Below are 19,714 nucleotides of genomic sequence, written 5' to 3'. Positions count from 1 at the left end.
CCCAATAAATTCTGGATACGCCCATATATTAAAAATATGGGTTTTAAACAGGAAGCTACCAGAGATACTGATTGGAAATGAAGCAGTGTAATCGCCCCACAATAGTTGCAGGTGCTAACAGTATTGAGAAGGCAAAATGTGACTGTCAAAAGTATCGTGATCACCAATCAACATGAACGTGACATGAAAAAAGACATCTGAAGGGACCCAAATGTTCTGACTTAATTTTTTTTCTACTTTTGTTGTGCGTTAGTCCATTCAGATATCAATGAGGTGGTAGCATTGGGGAAGTAGCAGGGGGGGGCGGGAATAAAGCAGAAGAAACCCAGGAATGCACTTTTATTGTGCCAAAAACATGTGCATAATACTGGATCAGCCTGGAGGGCCCCCAAGATGAGTGCAGGGTGCGGACCAACACACTTGCACCTTTGGTGCTGCCAATGCAGCAGTTTGACTTCGCCCCCGGAGATGCACACTGTCTTTCGAGAAAGTTGGGTGCCAGCAACAAAAGGAGCCGCCTTGTAGCACTACAGACTGCCATTTTTTTATGATTAAGAAAAAACAACAACCCTCACTGAAAGTAAAAATACTATTCAATCAGGAGAAAGCTTCCAGCAGTCTGCTTCTTATAAACCCCCATCTGCACAATGGTACAATCCATCCCACTACTTAACTCTCATTGTGTAAACAATGATGTTTTTCACACTTTATCTCCAGTTCTTTACCAAACATGTGGACTGGATTGCACCTGCTCATCCTGTTCCTGAGCATAAATACTCTTTCACATCTTTTGCTGATGCGCAAGTCAGGATCTGTGGGTAGAATCCTGTGCTCCTTCCAAATGGTCAATGCATATACTCAGGAGAGGAGTGAAAGGGACTTCACACTGCGAGTACAACTGCTTGAGCCAACACAAGGTGAAAAGTGGGAGAAAATGGACAGAAAATGAGACAGGACCACCATAAATCCATTGGAAGATTGCTCCAGTTTATAGGATAAAATTGTACTTTCCATACCTGTACTCTCCTCTAGCCTTGCTACTTTCCCATTCCTGGTCCCCCACTGATGCTGTCCTCAAACTTTTTCTTCTTCTTTTAAAACAGTCAGGTGTGCATCTGTGTGTAACATTTAGTTTAGCTCTCTATGTACAGTTGAACTTGAACCCAGTCTAGAATTTCTTACTTGCCAACCCTAAATATTGGACTAATGAACTGCTTGACAGAGTAACTGTATTTACCAAAGTCAAGTTTGATTTCGATTTGGACACAAACTAGTTAGCATTAATCACGGTCTTCCTAATTTGGAAGTCACTACACACTATAGTAGACACAAACCAGGGTGCGGGTGGACAATATTGTCCACAGTAGAACTCCAGTGGACACAAAACAACATAGTTCAGTGTTGTGAGTAGAGCCACAATGCAATTGCTGCTTTAAAGTTTATTGTGAAATGAAGCTTTGCTTTTTAAGACAGGCAAAACAAGTAGCATTTTAAAGAAGTTGAACTAGATTTATTTCTTTAAAAATTAGGTGTATGCACTTGATAAAGAATAAGGTGCCTTTTTGATTTAAAAATACTTAACCACTTTTCAGAGCATTAAATACTTGATCATTTTTCTTGACACACACACAATATAACATTTTTAAATCAAAAACATCTGTTAAAAGAAAGCACATATTTTACAGCACATGTACATTGAAAATCCCCCATCTTCATGATAAAATAATTACTGAGGTGATTATAGTCCTGAAAAGTTGTTAATATCATGATTAAAGACATTTCTTTTAAAATAATCTGTTTGGGACAAAAATCCCTTTTCTTTTCCTGGTCTGAGATTTGTTTTGACATAATAGGGCAGATCACTAGACTACTGTATATCCGAATTTTTGAAAATGAATGCTTGATATGAAAAAATGGCTGAGTGTCATGCTCTTAGTTATACCGTTAAAACAATACAAAGTATTGAAAACTTATATGGAGAGGCACTTTTGCTGCTAAATATACACTGCTTGTACACATAATGCAGCCAAGCCCCTTTTGTTTATAGCCCTAATTTTTTTAATTAGGCGTACAATTCTTACTAGTGTTTCTAGAAACTGAATGGAGTAGATTGAGCTGCAGTTTACATTTTGATCAATAAAGGCATTATACAAAGAAAAGAATCAAATGTATTAAAATACCATTTTTTCATAGTCTAGCAGCAGAACAATCTAGCAAATAGGACTTCACCATTCTAATCCTTCATTCTATAGATGAATCCGCCTTAGAGATACTTTACAGAATGAAGAGGGGTGGGGACAGACGCGAAGGCTACTATCCTGTTCCTTTGCACATGAAGAGCTGGATGCACAGCTGCTCAAAAGATCTACATTAGGACTACCCTTACATCAAGCTGCTGCTATTCCAATCAGGGATTTGTGTTAACAGGGATACCTGGACTTTCCTAGAAACCCCCAGAAGCTCATTTTCTCTTATGCTTTCCATGTGGAGCTCTCGTCCTGCTCTTTCAAAGTAGCCTATAGGCCAGGAGCCTGAGGAACAACAAACATGGTAAGTCAATGGACTGGCTACCATGGGGAATATATAACATAACAAGGCCTGAGAAATTGTGTATGTGGCAGTTACAATGGGGTGTTGTGGGAGTCAGTTCATATCCCGCCCTCCATGTACTCAAGAGGCAAGTTTACAGCTGTGCTTTACTGTTCAAAACATAGAGGGAAAGGTTAACTGACTGAACGGTCAATGGCACATCAAATGCCTTGGGATGCAAGCTCAGGGACACATCTAACAGAAGATTCTATATCCAACATTATTATTTAGTTGGCAAAGGCTACTGCAACAAATGCAGCTATGTTTCTTTCAGTAACCCTTTTTATAAAAAAGGATAATGCACTCCGGAAATTATGTTTGTGAATTGCAACCGTCTGAGAGCTGGCAGCACAACCCTTCCTCACACTGTCTGTAAGAGCACATTCCTAAAACATCCCCTCTTATGCTGATAGCTGGGCAATGGTTAGGATGGTGAATATTTGCCTGTCTGCCAAGCCTGCACTGGTCCCAGCTTCAGACAACTACATGGAAAGCTACTACCAGCAGCTTCCCCGCACTGGCAGTAGCAAGTGCTAAAGTCACAAAATAGGGTTGGGCACTGGTGGCTTTGGGTCTTCTGGATCCAGAACCTCACCAATCCTCCTAGGGGCCCAATTCTCTGGCTGTTCAATAGCATAGGTGTCATACACAGAGCCACAAAAGCTGTAATGGACGGTGACACTTCTGTTCATGCCCGGCACACAACTATCAAGACACTTCTGAGAGACGAAACATTGTACATGCTCATCACATGTTGAGGTAGACTGATTTACAACAGAAGTCTTCTAGACCTTCATTCTTTCAGGGCAAACTTCTTTTTGAATTCTTCTCCTTGGAAAGAACTTTCGTTTGAAGGCTATTAACTGAAAAAATAAAGAACACTTTTGTGTGTGCGCGCAAATTAATACTTGGCAAAATCAAAACAGTCACATTGTTCTTGTCCATTCCCCTCCTTCCCAGGATGCCTCTGCCTGGCACAGCTATTTCCATGGCAGACTATTTCACCTCTGGAGATCAGAACAGACTTCATAACATAATGCATCTTGTGGGGGCAAACTGGGGAGCATATGTTTACACATAAATGCCTCAGTAACATGCATGTTCAAGAGTGGCTCCTGTATACATTTCCTCACTTGATCCAGGAGTTTATGTGCATCTCACACCAATTTGCTGGCAATAGCACTTACCTGGAGAAGGGGAAGATTTGAGGAACAGAAGACTGGATTCAGTCCTCCTCATACACCCTCCCTCCAGAATAGATATTTGGTATTATTGAGAATGTGATGTGTTTATTCCTGGACCCAGCTTTTTAGCCAGATTAACTCCCACACCTGTTTATGCGCACTGTTCCTTAAATGCTCACCCATGCAAAGAAGATCTAATCTTAATTGAACTGAAGCAACAGAAACTGACTCCAGCTATAAAGATGTAAGGAATGCCAACAGGACTAACATCTACTGAATGCTTTTGTTCTTATGAGTGTAGTCTCAGTGTCTCTCACTGAATCAGAGTTGCAGGGAGCGATTTAAGCCATCCAGTCAACTCTCTGCTCTCTCCACTGCTACCTTTTCCACCATTGCTTCTCCACAACCTTTGCTGAACTCGTTTTATGTGACGTCCAGCAGCTGGTGCAAACAGGCTAAAACAACAACCCTGGATTAATATATTTTACAAAACCCTTTACTGGGACTTTTCGTGATATGGTTTAGCAAGAGTGATATCCTAAGAAAGTTTAATATTTGCATAAAATTGTATCTTTTACCTGCTCAGCAAAAAATGAGGTGACAGTGAACACAATCAATGTCACCAACACACAATGCGTCCAGAACTTCAGCTTGTCTCTGTAGGCCCTCCTAAACACAGCATTTTTAAAAGAACAAAATAGTATTAAATATCTATATATTCCTAGAAACACAACATTTATTTTAAAATATTTATATGTCACTTTTCCAGTAAAAGCCAATTCAAAGCATTTTAGAAGCAACAAAAACTACAAGAATTAAAAAAAATCAATTATTACCAAAACCAAGAATCAATCAGGCTCAAAAAGTTAAAAACAAATTCAGAACTCCAGAAGCATAATAAAAATCCAGCTTTCTCTGGTGACCAGAACAAAATATTGCTCAGGGAAGGTAAATGAAAACAAGAGAGTCTAAGGCCTGATGGAAAGCCTGAAATGTAGCTGCTTGTCACAATTCTACTGTGAGAGAGTTCCAAAAGTGTGGAGCCACCTCTCTTTCTCTTATGGTTCTCTATTTCATAGATCTAGGAAGTGGCTTCCAACTGAGATATCAGTGTGTGGACAGGATAATATAAGTGCAGGAGGTCCATCAGATAGCTCTGGCCTAAACCATTTAAGGCTTTTAAGGTTTAGACCAGCACTTTAAATTCAGACCAGAAACTCACTGGGAGCCAGAAACACACTGATATAATGTAGGTGTTGTTAAAGCAGATTGCAAAACACCGATCAGGAATCCGGTGGCCACATTTTGAACCGGCCGAACAATATCCTGAAGATTGCAGCCCCAGTATGCTCATTTCAAGGGTTCTGAAACACTTACCATTCCTGAAGCTCCTGGGTGTGAAGAAAACGATTCCGATACTCTCTGGGCAGCTCAAATTGGGATGGTATGGGAAACATTGATTCATAGAAATCCCTAAGCACTGCCTTTACTGTCTGAGCATCCTTATGATTGTGATCAATGTTGTCGTTGAGGCAAACAAATTTTCTGAGAGGGGAAAAAAAATCAAGAAAACCAACGTCCTTATTGGTTGGGACAAGTAGTAAGCTATTATCTGCAAACGACACACTTCCATATCTCAATTTGTTTTCTAAAAACCTTCAGTAGCCTGGGTCGCTCTTGCATACAAAATAATAAAGTTTCAGAGTATTTATTGTACATAATAATGCATCATAAAATAGCAGCAGTTTTGTGTAGAAATATATGATTCCTGCAAAAGCAATCCTTCTATATACCGTATTTTTCGCACCATAGGACGCACTTTTTCCCTCCTAAAAAGCAAGGGAAAATGTGTGTGCGTCCTATGGAGCGAATGCAGGGGGGAGGCAGGCGGGAAAAGCCCTCAAGAGCTTCGTGCGCTCTTGCGGGCTTTTCTCCAGGAGGGAGAAGGGACTGACTGGCTGCAGCAGTCCCTTCTCCCTCCTGGGGGAAAAGCCCCCAAGAGCGGCACCCTTTTTAAAGGCTGCGTGGCTCCTGCGGGCTTTTCTACGAGGTGGGGGAATCCCCCCACCTCCCAGAAAAGCCAGGAGAAGCCGCACAGCCCCTTTAAAGAGCGTTCGGCTTCTGCGGGAGGTGGGGGAAGCTGCAGCAGATTCCCTCCTCCCGGGCTCCTCTCCCACTTTCCTCCTTCAAAGCAACTACGGAGGAGGGAAGGAAGAGGACCATGGATCCTCCGCTGCTCGAGGCTGCAGTGGATTCCCTCCTCCCGGGCTCCCTTTGAAGCAGCAAAGTGGGAGGGGAGCAGCTTACACTCTTGTAAGCAGCTCCTCTCCCACTTTCCTCCTTCAAAGCAACTACGGAGGAGGGAAGGAAGAGGACCATGGATCCTCCGCTGCTCGAGGCTGCAGTGGATTCCTCCTCCGTAATTGCTTTGAAGCAGGAAAGCGGGAGGGGGGCAGTTTACACTCGTGTAAGCAGCTCCTCTCCCACTTTCCTGCTTCAAAGCAACCACGGAGGAGGGAAGGAGGGGACCCATGGATCCTCTTCGCTGCTCGAGGCTGCAGTGGATTCCCTCCTCCCGGGCTCCCTTTGAAGCAGCAAAGTGGGAGGGGAGCAGCTTACACCCGTGTAAGCAGCTCCTCTCCCACTTTCCTCCTTCAAAGCAACTACGGAGGAGAGAAGGAAGGGGACCATGGATCCTCCGCTGCTCAAGGCTGCAGCGGATTCCTCCTCCGTGATTGCTGGGAGCTTCTCTGGGCAGGAATTCCCTCAGCTTAAGTGGGGTGGGGGAAGTGTGGCAGGTAGGGGGGTACCTACCTAGACACTGAAGCCACATGTCTCTTAGATGAAAATTGGGAGTGAGCATTGTGTGAAGTGGCTGTGGATCTCCTGCCGCAGAACTGTAGGACTGTATAGAGTTGGGAGGGCCACCCAAGGGTCATCTAGCCCAGCCCCCTCACAATGTAGGAATCACAGCTAAAGAACGCCAGGCAGATGGTCCCCCAACCGCTGCTTAAAAGCCTCCAGTGGTGGAGACCCCAAACACCTTCCGAGGTCATTGCAGGGTTGGAAGGGAACCCTAGGAGTCATCTAGTCCAGCCCCGGTGGACAGCGGGCGCAATCCATCCCACTGCGCAAGACTAAAGATGCTGCGCAAGGCTAAAGAAGAAGCCAAGGCAGGGATGGATCGCGCTTGCTGCCTTGTCTTCTTCTTTAGCTGCACTGGAGAGGTTTAGCTCCTGGCTGGAGAAGTTGCGCGGCTATGGATCCCGCGCGCTGTCTTGGCTTCTTTGCTCTTTGGGGCTGGGGGGGGGACCCGGGCTTCCCCCGCAGCCCCGAGGAGCTCTGGGAGAAGTGGACAGGCTGCGTGCAGCCTGTCCGTTGCTCTTTGGGGCTGGGGGGGGGGGATAATATTTTTTTCCTTGATTTCCCCCTCTAAAAACTAGGTGCGTCCTGTGGTCCGGTGCGTCCAATAGAGCGAAAAATACGGTAGTTCATAGTTGCAAGATCAATTCAAGGTGTTTGAGGGCCTAATATTATAAGAAAAATTGTTTCATTGTATTAGGTATATATAGGTTTCTAGGGATTCTTAGGCATCACATTAAAAGCATTAATAGTTTACCAAAACAGAGTCGATCATGCCTACTTTGCTTCTTCCCACTCTTGCTGGGAGAAACAAACCATAGTCTCTAGCCATAGTCCAAACCATAGTCCAAACCACTGACTGTTGTTTGCTTTGTTCAAGCAAACCACAATTAGTAAACATTTTACCTCAAATCTGAATGAGAACTGCATACCTGGGATTTTTTCGTATGTCGTCAAGCTGTCCGACTACATGAGAAACATTGGTGCGGATCATTTTGAAGGCAACTTCCTCCTCTCCCATGATTTCAAACCTTGGCGTTATATAGGAAAACATAACAGTAAGTGCGAACGAAGGATTTACAAAAATGGTGTCCCTTGTGTTAAAAGGAATTTTTATTGTATAAATGGGTAGCCCCGTGCCCATACTGGTTTTTCTCATTTTTCTATATTTACTCATACAAGAAAACAGAGCCTGATGACTATAGCACTCCTGTAAAAACATATGTTCCGCATTTAAAAAAACCAACACTATTAATTCTCATTTATGGTTTGGGGATGATGCTTTCTAATGTGAATAGTCCTTTCTAAACACCACCCCCAGTGTCCATCTGGGATCCATGCTGGCATGGAGGGCATTACAAGATGGGGAGGTCTGTGTCCCCACCCAGCCCCAGACCAAGGAGGCAGAGGCACAGACTTACAAATCCCCCAGAATGCCTTGGAGCACAGCACATGTGCGGAAGGAGAAGACAAAACAGGAGAGCACTATGGGGATAGGCAGTGCAACACTGCTTGGAAGGATTGTTCCCCTTGCGCAGGGACACAAGCCTCAAAGTGCCCCAAAGGGATCACAATCATACCTGAAGACACAGCATAAAGCATATTAGAAAATGGTGTAATTTGTGTCTGCCTAGCCGCTGAAGTCAGCCAAAACACGTTGAGAAACTACCCATTAAAATTTAATTGCACTTTATTGGCCTTGCCTTGAGCACTTTTTCCTATTACAGGTGCAACCTCCCTCCCATTTCCTGTTAGCTCTATTAAGCATGCAATTCCCTCTTCTCTTGGGCTTACGGCATGACTCAACCCAACAGGTAAGAGATGCCACCAGGTGTATACAGTGGCTTGCTTGAGGATAATTCAGCATGACTTTCAAGATCAACCATGGATAAATAATCATTTATAATTAATCACATTTTAAACAGAAAGCACTTTTACTTCTATCATGTCATGCTGCACTTACCAAGGAGCCTTTAAATAAACACATACAATTCATTCTATAGGTCAGGAGTAGGGAACCTGTGGCTCTGCAGACAAGGCTGGACTACAATTCCCATCATCCCTATTGGCCATTGCTGGCTGACACTTATGGGAGTTGGAGTCCAACAATATCTGGAGGGTCACGGGTTCTCCACCCTTAGGTGTTTCTATATGTGTGTCACAACTGAAGTAAAATAATACTGGATACCTGTATTTGTTTTTGTCCTTATATGTTTTATGAATTCTGTCAGTCACAAGCTTGCAGTTGGTTAGCAGATTTTTTGTCACTGGGGGCTGAAAACGGGGCAAACAAATCAATTAATTGGTTTGTTATTTATGCATATTGTTTTTCTGTATTTTACATGGAATCATGATGTAGCAAACTCCCAGCTAGTTGTTTGTTTTCCTTATTTTAAAAATTTTTAATTTTTTTTGCTGCTCAGCAGCAAAACTTCTTAGGATTAAAACTGATGATATGGAAAACAAATAACTTTTTGTATTTCATAAGTAACAAGACATTTAATCCAGTATTCTGCAGGGAGGCAGAAAAATGCTACGGTGCAAGCCAATCAATGTCAACCAGGAAACTACTCCAAGTGAGATCTGAACAGCTGGTATATATTAGTCTTATGATTCCTAATCCAGTCACAAGCAATTCTGAGAAACAACTCTCCTATTCTCAAGGGAAGCCTTTTAAAGGTTTAGCCTTGTTCTTGGAAATCCAACAACTGAAACATTTCAAAAATAACTTCAGTCATTATGTTAGAAACAAAAGATATTAATTATGATGCTATATTTAGTAGATATTTATTTAAGGAGATAAAATGGCAGATTGTGAGAAGCGTTTATCAAGGGCATTAAGACACAGTAAGAAGGGGGGATACAGAAAAAACGTAACAGAATTGAGCTTATTTAATAAGAAAGGATCTTACTTTATCATAACCAAGCTGTTATGTAGTTAAAATAAACTTCATGCTTAGTTTGTCCCTCCATTCCCATCCCCTCCTCTGTTGCATCTCTCATGTCAAATTTTATACTGTGAACTCCTTGGGGCAGGGACCTGCCCTCCTGTGTTTTGTAAACTGCTATGCAGGAACAGCAACAAAAACAATAATCATGATGGAAAATTCTGAGCAAATTAGGCTGCAATCCTATGCAGACTCACCCAGGGGCTGTAGCAGATGGTGTGCTGGACTGCAGGGCTCACCTGACGTCTTTCTGGCTGGGTCACTGCTGCATATAGTGACTAAGAGGAGGAGGTGGCAGCAGCAAGGTTGGCATGGTGCAAATGCATTGGTGGAGCCAATCTTGCTGGCGTATTTGCATCGCACCAACCCCACTGCTGCCTTACCCTTCCTGTTGGACAGCCAGAGGTCAGGTGAGCACTACAGTCCCACCACAATACCATCTGCTACTGCCTGAACAATATGGGGCTTATTTTTGAGTAGACATGCATAGGACTTGTACTGTTATCCTCCTAAAGGATGCAATGCTAAATGGAGGGGGGGCATTACTGAGAGGAGATATGATAGCCATCTTCAAATATCTTAAGAGCTGTCACATGGAGGAGGGAGCATGCTTGTTTTCTCCTGCTCTGGAGGGTAGGACTCGAACCAATGGCTTCAAGTTGCAAGAAAGGAGATTCCAACTAAACATTTGGAAAAACTTTCTGACAGTAAGAGCTGTTCAGCAATGGAACAGACTCCCACGAGAGGTTGTGGACTCTCCTTGGAGGTTGTTAAACAGAGGTTGGATGGCCTTCTGTCATGGATGCTTTAGCTGAGATTCCTGCATTGCAGGGGGTTGGGTAGATGATCCTCAGGGTCCCTTCCAACTCCAATATTCTATGATTCCAATAATTCAAAACTGTAAGCATTTAGAACAACTAAACATGTAAAAAGATAATAATTAATTTCACAGTTGCCATGGCCAGTTTCCATTAGCCATCAAATTTTTGGGTAAACAGGAGTCTTTTTAAATTTCTCCTGAAAGTCAATGATGAGGGAGGTGGACGCACATCACGAGGAAGGGCATTCTATAAATGGGGAACCACCGAGAAGGCCCTGTCATGGATCAAGGCTAACTGGGAAGCATCCAGAGGCAGCACCACCGACAAGGCCTTCCCTCCTGATCGTAGGACCTGTGATGAGTGATACTGGGAGAGGTGCTTCTTTAGGTACCTGGCTCCCAAATAATTTCTCCAGGTGGTTTAGTGTTTCTTTTATCCTTGAATTACAGCTGTTCTGTGTTATAGGACTAGGTGTTTTTCAAATTTAGGGGGCCTTCAGCAGCAGCTCTTGGCACTCTATTGCGGAGGGAGGGAGGTTTGCTCTTAAATCACAAAATCAGTGGACAAGCTCAAGTTGTGCGTATGTCTGAAGCAGGAAGATTTGCTCACAAAAGAAATTAACGGGGAGCAAGACATCTCAGATTACTGAATGAAGGGATTTAAACAGTGGTTTTTTGACCATCTGAAATTATACCACATATTTTGAAAGCTGTTTTTTGAAATGCCAGTCTGCACCCATTGGAGAGGGAGATGAAAGTATGTTTGCAACAGTTCCTTACCAGATTGGGGTCATAATATGCCTCCTGAGTTGGTGGTATGTTGTGAATCCGAGTGATATTGAATGGAAGGGATTTAGAACAATTTATTAGCATTTGCTCCAGACCTGTCAAATCCTAGCAAGGGGGAAAAAAAGAAAAGGTTATGCATTTTCTTTCTCCGCATGGATGAGCTTTACTGCACACTTACACACAACCGTGACTTTTGCTTATGAAAGTCTATTTCACTACATCAGTGAGCCTGGGCTCTTCTTCAGACTGCAGGTGGGAGCTCATACATTCCCTCAAACAATGATTTTAAAAGTCACTCGTACAGGAATGAGATATCCGGGAGAAGGCTAGGGTATGAACTTTCTCCCCGACATCTAGGTAGTTTTAAAAGAGGATTAGACAAGTTCACAGAGGATACAGCTATCTATAGCTACTTGTCATGATGACGATATACCACCTCGAGGATTAGAGGCACGACGCCAGTGAATAAACGTAAAGGGACCCCTGACCATTAGGTCCGGTCGTGGCCAACTCTGGGGTTGTGGCACTCATCTCGCTTTACTGGCCGAGGGAGCCGGCGTACAGCTTCCGGGTCATGTGGCCAGCATGACTAAGCCGCTTCTGGCGAACCAGAGCAGCGCATGGAAACGCCGTTTAGCTTCCCGCCGGAGCGGTACCTATTTATCTACTTGCACTTTGACATGCTTTTGAACTGCTAGGTTGGTAGGAGCAGGGACCGAGCAACGGGAGCTCACCCCATCACGGGGATTCGAACTGCCGACCTTCTCATCGGCATGTCCTAGGCTCTGTGGTTTAATCCACAGCGCCACCCGCGTCCCTTACGCCAGTGAATACCAGCTGCTAAAGAGCAGGTGAGAGCAGGTAAGCCCTGTTTGTGGGCTTACCATAAGCACCTCTGTGCAGAACTGAACTAGATAGGCCTTTGGGCTGATCCAGCAGGGCTCTTATGTTCTTATTTCACCAGAGGGAGGGCAGAGAGAAGAGATTATAATGAAGATGGAGCCAGATTGTTTTCTTTGAGGCTAGGACTCAAAGTTACAAGAAAGGAGGTCCCAATTTAAACATCAGGAAGGACTTTTTGATGGTTTAGAGCTGTTCCAACAGTGGAACTGTCTCCCTCGGAAGGTGGTGGATTCTCCTTCCTTGGAGGTTTTTAAGTATATGTTGGATGGCCATCTGTCATGGATGCTTTAGTTGAGATTCCTGTATTGCAGGGGGTTGGACTAGATGACCCTCAGGTCCCTGCCAATTCTGCAATTCTAAGTATTTTGGATATTATAAGCAGCTTTGACGATAGAAAAGTGGCACACAAATTCACAATTTTTATGATCCTGGAAAAGGCCGCAGCTGGTTGGTACGCCAACTAGAAATATTCCACAATGCAACAATTTGTTGCTGCTCCGACCTGTATTTTCTAAAAAATTTAAGTGTAATTCATCAGAACAGGAGGAAGACAGGAAGTTTGCTTCTAAGTTTGGTGAGATTCCCTATCTTCACCAATGCATCAAAATGTCCCTATAATCATGTTCCAGTAATAAGAACACTACACTTTCCCTTTATATTCTAATGCATTTCCTTAATTTAATCAATTAAATAGTATTTAACCAAATACAAACACAGAAGTGTTAAGATGCCACTGAACAAACAACATCTGTAACGTCTACTTTTCATTAACTTTCCCTCCTCTGTACAGAATTTCATTGGGGTATTTTAAAAAAAATATATTACCTGCAAGCTTAGAGGGAGTTCATGAATTCTTGTGGCCAATGTACGAATCTCCCGGTCAGATAAAATCCCAGACCGATCCGTATCAACTTCATCAAAAACCTGGGAAATGTTCAGTGGCTGAATTGCACTCATGAGATAGTAGAAATATGAAAAGGCAAACTGCATATCTTCGGAGTGCCGTACTTTGTGGAAGGAGGTCTTGTCAAATTCCGCAGGAAACCTGTCCAGAAACATCGAAAAATCAACTGAATTGGCTATACAGAAAATCTGAATAACCTGTCCATATAAGTCAGCCACAGAAAGCCCTCCCAAGGCTCCTCGCCCCATAAGCCTCCTAAAAACATTCATTAGGGACTAGGACTACCAAGAGGCATTCCCCAGCAGATCTGGGGATCTGGGCGTTATCCAGTTAGTATGGGAGGAGACACTCTTTCAGATAGGCCAATGTCATTTAGAGCTTTAAATGTTATCATAAGCAGCTTCAATTGGACCTGGAAGACAACTGCCAACCTATAGAATTGTTTCAGAAGAGGGGTTGCAAGTGGACAACCAGCAGCACTCACTAACACCCTGGTCGCTGCATTTCCCGCCAGTTGCAACCTCTGGACTGTTTTCAAGGGCAGCTGCATGTAAAACACATCGTAAGTCCAATCTGGAGGTTATCGTAGCTGTAGCCATCCTACCCCTGTCTAGGGAAGACCATAGTTGGCAAGTAAGTTGGAGCTGCAAAGAGGCTTCTAGTGACAAAGATGGCTTCAGAAGCATCTCCAGGTGAGAAACCTGATCCTTTCAACACGAAAGATAAGCCAACAAAGGCAAGAAAGGGTCTCTCTCTCTCTCTCTCTCTCTCTCTCTCTCTCTCTCTCTCTCTCTGTGTGTGTGTGTGTGTGTGTAATCCCTGCATGCAATGATAAGGCAAAAAAAGGACAAAAAACTCTCAAAACAATGGCAGATGAGGTGAACCTATTTCAGGGCTGCACCACTGGAGACAGAGGATGCGGAGCTCATAGGATGGAAATCTTCACAATATAACCTCCCCCGACTTCAATATTTTTTATATAGAAAACAGGAAGAAGTCTGGGCCTCGTGATTGTGTGTGTGTCCAGTGATTGTGTGTGTTTGTGTGTTGCTAGTATGGAGGAGTGTTTCACTGTGGGGGCCCTCACCTACAATCTCAAGTGCTGCAGCCCAGAAACAGGTTAGCCTCTTCACTTACTGCTTGTGAGAAGAAGTAGCTCATATTTCACTTAACAAGAAAACCAATTTTGGCAGATCCAACTTGGGATATCTATATTTCAAATGCAAGGGTTACCATTTTCCTCTATGTCAGACTTACAGATCCTGCAGTTCTTGCATGACTTTTCTGTCAATCATGTGAGGCATATGAGCAGGGACTTTGCGAGACGTGAATCCGAATTTGCTGTTTAAAAGCTTGTTTACGTATCTGAGAGAATCAGCAAATGTGTCTTTCAGCTGCCTTCCAACCAGTTTACTATCTGTGAAATAAGCCATTTCCCTCCTTAACGCTTCTTCTTCCTGGAAAACAAGAGTGCAAATCGTGTGTACATTAGTCGCAAACATGCCAATATTAAAACAATACAATTAAAACATCTAAAAGCAATCTCCTACTCTCAAAACTAAAAAAATCAGGGTGGCCAGAGGTAGCTCTTACAGCCATCAAATACCTGGGTAAAGAGGAATCATATTGTTGACCGGGGCTGGTTATAGGGAGCATATGTTTCCCTTGCAAGGAGAGCTCCACCGGCTACCAGTCCGTTTCTCGGCACAATTCAAAGCGCTGGTTATGGCCTTTAATTCCCTATATGGTTTAGGTCTAAGCTTACTGAAAGACCGTATCTCCCCCTATACACCTGCCTGTGTTCAGAGATTTTCGGGGGAGGCCCTTCTCTAGGTCCTGCCAACCTCACAAACCTGCTTGGTGGGGATATGAGAGAGGGCCTTCTTGCTGGCTGCTCCCAGCTCCCTCCCTAGAGAAGTCGGACTAGGTACCCCTTTGTTGTCTTCCTGCTGGCAGGGGAAGGCCTTCTTGTTCCAACAGGGTTTTGGGAACTGACTGCTTTTTAATCAAAGGGCCCACTGGCATGCTGTTTTTATTGTAACTACCTGTATGTTTTTAACAGTGCTTTTATATTTATATACAATTTTAATTCTATAACTGTTTGGTTTTTTAGGCAGGGTATAATAAATAGCAGTAGTAGCAGTACCAGCTGTGTAAAAGTGGTTTTAAAAGCATTCCTTGATCAAATAATTAGTTCTTCAAAGATACTGAAGGCCTAACATTATACCTAGATAGAATGCAAACAACGTTCAAAGTGAGAGCCCTCACACTTCAAGACATTATTCCTTCAGGCATCTGACTAAACCATTATTTTTAAAGAAGGCTTTCAGCTTTAAGTTTGATGATTATTTAATGCTGTTCCTTTATAAGGTTTTCTTACAGCAGTACAGTACTGGTTGTCTAGTGTGTGTGTGTGTGTGTGTGTGTGTGTGTGTGTGTGTGTGAGAGAGAGAGAGAGAGAGAGAGAGAGAGAGAGAGAGAGAGAGAGAGAATTTGTACACTGTTGATGTGGTTAAGATGCTCACATTGCCAGTTTCCTTGTCTCCAACTGGTCGACAGAAAGCAAGATACAAGCTTCTTCAATATAGAAGAAAGTAAGCCACAAACACAAAATAGCATATGAAATCAATAGGAATATTGACTTCATTCACTATATCTGCAGTGGGAGGGGTTGGTAGGGAATTGAGGCTCAGAAAGCATAACTTGTCCAAAAGATCACCAAATGGGTTTATGGCAAAGCAAGTTTCAGTTGACTTCTGCATAATCAGCTCATTTTCTGAGCCACTGTGCTATGCTAGCATTTTAAAGAAACATTTTTATTTTTATTTTAATCCTCCTTGCTTGACACTATCCTACCCATCTGATATACTCACATCAAGAAGGTCTTGGAAGTATTTCTGTTTCTCCCACGGCAAAAAGCCTCGGTAATTTCCAGTGTAATGCTGCAATTTCCTTCGTGGTAAGCCTTGACCTTCGGCTACGTCCTCCGTGGCACCCGCCTCTTCCTTTTTTCTCCCTGCAGTTTTTCCTTCCCTCATTTCTTTTGTCTTCTGAGCTTCTTTCTGTACAAGGACATTTAGGATTTTCTCTGGAGATTCAAGTCGCTCACCCGTATTCTGGGTTAAAGGTACAGATTTAGATTTTACCACAGAGCCGTCTCTTAGTGGGAAATGGCTGTTCACCTTCATAGCCACTGGAGTAGTATTTGCTGGTTTGAACTCCAGTGGGAAAGTATTGTGCATTCTTCTTTCTACATCTCTTCTGCCATCCCTGGCATCTTGGTCAGGTTTCTGCCAAATCGTGTGATTCTTCCCATTTTCCAAGCCATTAACTACTTCCTTTCCCCTTATCTTCTGGGAATTGTTTAATGCAGCCCTCGTTGTTGCTGGTACCATCCCTAAGGATTTCAGGAGAGCTGCCTTAGACAGATTGTACCCTTTCTGTGTGATGTCACCAATAGCTAGCTGCAAATCTAGGTTCTGTAGGGCCAGCCTCACATCTTCCGGAAGGGCAGAAATGTTAAGCAGTTGAATTACTAGGTCCCCGTCCAGATTCTCTGTTGTGCCATTTGGGTGGCTTCTGATTCTTGGGAAACGTTCTTCTTCAGGGATATCCTCAAATATCATTTCAGCTTCTGGCACCAAAGTTGAAGCTTTTGCCTCACCTTCAGGTTTCTGGGTAGACGTTGTGTTTACTTTTGGCTCTTCTCTTGTATCAACTTCCAGGGTGACCTGCATCTTGAACTCTTCATCCTCTTTACCTTGAAATGTAAGATTGAAGTGGATCACAGTTGCATTCATTCCACTGTGCATTATCAGGTGGATGGTCTTCCATTTGTTGGCGATGGAAGCATGGCGGATTATTGGGTTATCACTATAGGCGCCATCAAGCCCTTTCTTAGCTATTCCAGCAAAACTGAAAAAGGGCAAATATTCGCCTTTTGGAATGACATAATGAGTCTGGTTCTTTTGAAGAGTCACTTTGTACAGCTCATCAAAGTGATCTGGAAAAACATAAATGTGTTTACTTATATGGCTTATTTGCATATTGCTTTTAAAGAAAATTTCTCCCTAAAGTGGTTTACAAGTCACATATCAAACACACAATAAAAATACAATTTAAAACTACATAAAACATCACATAATCTCCAGAGAATTATCTGTATCATCTGCATTTTCATGCTGCCTTTCCTCCAAGGTGACCCTGCAATGCTTGCAGTTATTTATTATTATTATTATTATTATTAAAATAATTGTTATTGATTTTTTAACATTAAGAACAACAAACATCACTTTTCCAAAATAAAGAGTTGTAAAACACCAGAATTGGAATTACCATAATGCTAACGTACACAGTACTGTAACTCATTTGGTGTCAAGCCAATATAACACTGAAAATTATAGAAGACTACAACAAACTAACCAAACTACAAATAATATATACTAAATAATGATACACATAAGAAAATGAAACAAAACCAAAATATAGTGTAACATCTAAAAATAAATAATGGTTTGAGATGTATTGAAGGAATAGAAAGAATTAAACCTTAATTCAAAATATTCCTAAAGGTACAGCTCCACCTAGTCTGTGCAAATAGATAAACGGCATAAATGAACAAATAAATATATTTTTAAAAATAAAGTCTAAGTGTGTCTTTCAAGCATTAGGTCTGCCTTCAATAACTCTTTACAGCCAAGGCAGAGCTAAACATTTAAGTAGGAAGGAAAGATTCAGAGGAGCTAGTCCATACATATTAATATTGGGCATCTCTTTCCCCCTTCTTTCTCTCTTACACTGGACTAATTTGGACGTGATATTATGAGTTCATCACTGGATGGACATTAGATGGACTCTCCCTCCCTCTCAAATGTAGTCAAAGTACAGTTAAATCTAGCAACTCCCTTCCATCAATGTAGACCGAATGACCGCACCAGACATACATTAAACAGTATGGAAGAGCCAAAAGGCTGCAGGGACTCCATTTGTTTTAACATACCTTGTCCACAGTCACCAGCATCAAATCCACAAGAAAGGACGTTGCATGCCTGGTCGCAGAATTTATCAGCCAGCCATGAGTTTGCACAGCCTTGGTTGCAGTAAGAAACTCCACTTATTCCTGCCCCAAACTGCCAGGGAGCAACATTCCCAACACCGACACCAGCTCCACCACCTGCACCATAACGGTTACCGATACTACTACCTATAAAAGAAAAAGGGAAGCACAGTGTAGAAAACTGCTCACTGCTGAGTTTTAAAGAGCCTCAATGTACAAGTTAAGAGTTGGTTAAGCATTTCTGAAAACAGGCCCCAGCATGGTTCTTAACTCATGATCCAATTCTGTATGCTTTAAATGAAAGGATACTTTATACAGGAAACAAATACATCCCTAAGGTTACCAATTTTGCAAGCATGAGGGCGGGGAGGTATGCATCTCTTATGTCCACTGTCTGGAAAACAGGGAAGCTCAAGCCTAGCCAACAAATTATCCTTAAAAAACCCAGTACAGATAAAAAAGACAAAATCTGGAGCAAAATTATTTCCACTGAATCTCTGTTGTCAAAAGACAACAATCTGCCCTAAGGTTAGGAAGGCTACATCCCAACTAGAAAAGCATCAGCTACCTGACTTGCAAAAAAAAGAACGTTTTTCACATGGTGGCATCCTCTTTTTTTCCTGCATGGATTACTCTCTCCAGGAAAAGTACGATTATATCCAGTGCCCCCTTTTCCTTTACACAGAAGACACCCAGAGTCAATGCTGCTCACTATTGCGATTTAGTGCTGAGACAAGAGTGCACTGTGAAAGCAACTGGGCTTTTTCAAATGTGAGCTTACATCTAGAGCTACCCAAGAGTCTGCAAGAATACGCTCCAAAGAGATCATCTCTTCACATTTGCAAAATAATATAACAGTGTCTCCGGACTTCTGAAATGCAAAAAGCCAGGTTTCAGTACTTATGCCTTCCTTACCAATGCAGTCACCACCATCCCAATCACAAGCTGAATTGTTACAGGCTTTATCACAGTAGCCATCTTTGATCCACGAACCAGGACATCCTTCAGCACAGTTTGGAACAGGCCAAGTCAAGTAAACCTGATAATGGAGACAAAACCACTTTATTCTCACAGCTCCTAGCAACGTATTTAAATTCACTTCTACACAGCAAACTGATTTGCAATTCCCATGTTTGTACTCTAAAGGTGAACAGGAAATTTCTTGGGGACCGAAACACTGACCTCTACTTGATTTGAAGTTATCTGACATTCAGCCTTAATTGTTGCCCAACAGTACCAGTAATTAGATGAATGAATACAGCTAGTTTAAAGCTAAACTAACCTGCTTTACTTTTATCTGACTATCTGCCTTTCCAAGGATGTCAACCTGCTATATTTTTACAAAAAAATATATATAATATTGATTCTCCATCCTCTTCTTTCTATTTTCAGAATGCTTTCAATCTATACAATATCCCTTCTTTAGAGATATAAACTCTCCAGCTTTTCTTTCTTTTTAGCCATACTGCTCGAGTGACATAAATCTGTGAAGGCATACAAAAGGGAAAGGGACATTAAATCACATTATTTGATGTGTTGCTATTTTTGCATGGCGACACGTCCTTTTCAATAGCACTCAGACGAGGAGACGGATACTTCTTAAGAGTGAGATCCAACGTAACATTAGCACCAGAAATTAGAGAGTTGATGTTGTTGTGC

General features: G+C 42.5%; 1 protein-coding gene across 3 annotated transcripts in view; it reads right to left on the bottom strand.

Moving 5' to 3' along the window:
- Nucleotides 1-1,424: 1,424 nt before the first annotated feature.
- GNPTAB (N-acetylglucosamine-1-phosphate transferase subunits alpha and beta) overlaps nt 1,425-19,714 on the bottom strand; it is a 124,195-nt gene continuing 105,905 nt past the window's right edge. For all 3 annotated transcript variants that reach the window (XM_081928174.1, XM_081928172.1, XM_081928173.1), the window contains 11 exons: nt 18,971-19,094; nt 17,999-18,202; nt 15,873-17,002; nt 14,257-14,456; nt 12,921-13,140; nt 11,184-11,297; nt 8,824-8,909; nt 7,568-7,666; nt 5,151-5,318; nt 4,352-4,442; nt 1,425-3,452 (listed from right to left, as the gene is read on the bottom strand). In XM_081928174.1, coding sequence (XP_081784300.1) covers nt 3,375-3,452; nt 4,352-4,442; nt 5,151-5,318; nt 7,568-7,666; nt 8,824-8,909; nt 11,184-11,297; nt 12,921-13,140; nt 14,257-14,456; nt 15,873-17,002; nt 17,999-18,202; nt 18,971-19,094 — 2,514 coding nt within the window. In that variant the 3' untranslated portion in view covers nt 1,425-3,374. The remainder of the gene's footprint in view (nt 3,453-4,351; nt 4,443-5,150; nt 5,319-7,567; nt 7,667-8,823; nt 8,910-11,183; nt 11,298-12,920; nt 13,141-14,256; nt 14,457-15,872; nt 17,003-17,998; nt 18,203-18,970; nt 19,095-19,714) is intronic.

Source organism: Podarcis melisellensis (genome assembly GCF_964234715.1).
Source record: "Podarcis melisellensis genome assembly, chromosome: 10".
NCBI lineage: Eukaryota > Metazoa > Chordata > Lepidosauria > Squamata > Lacertidae > Podarcis > Podarcis melisellensis.
Note: the sequence above shows the minus strand (reverse complement) of the source record. Positions and strands in the feature narration are given on the sequence as shown.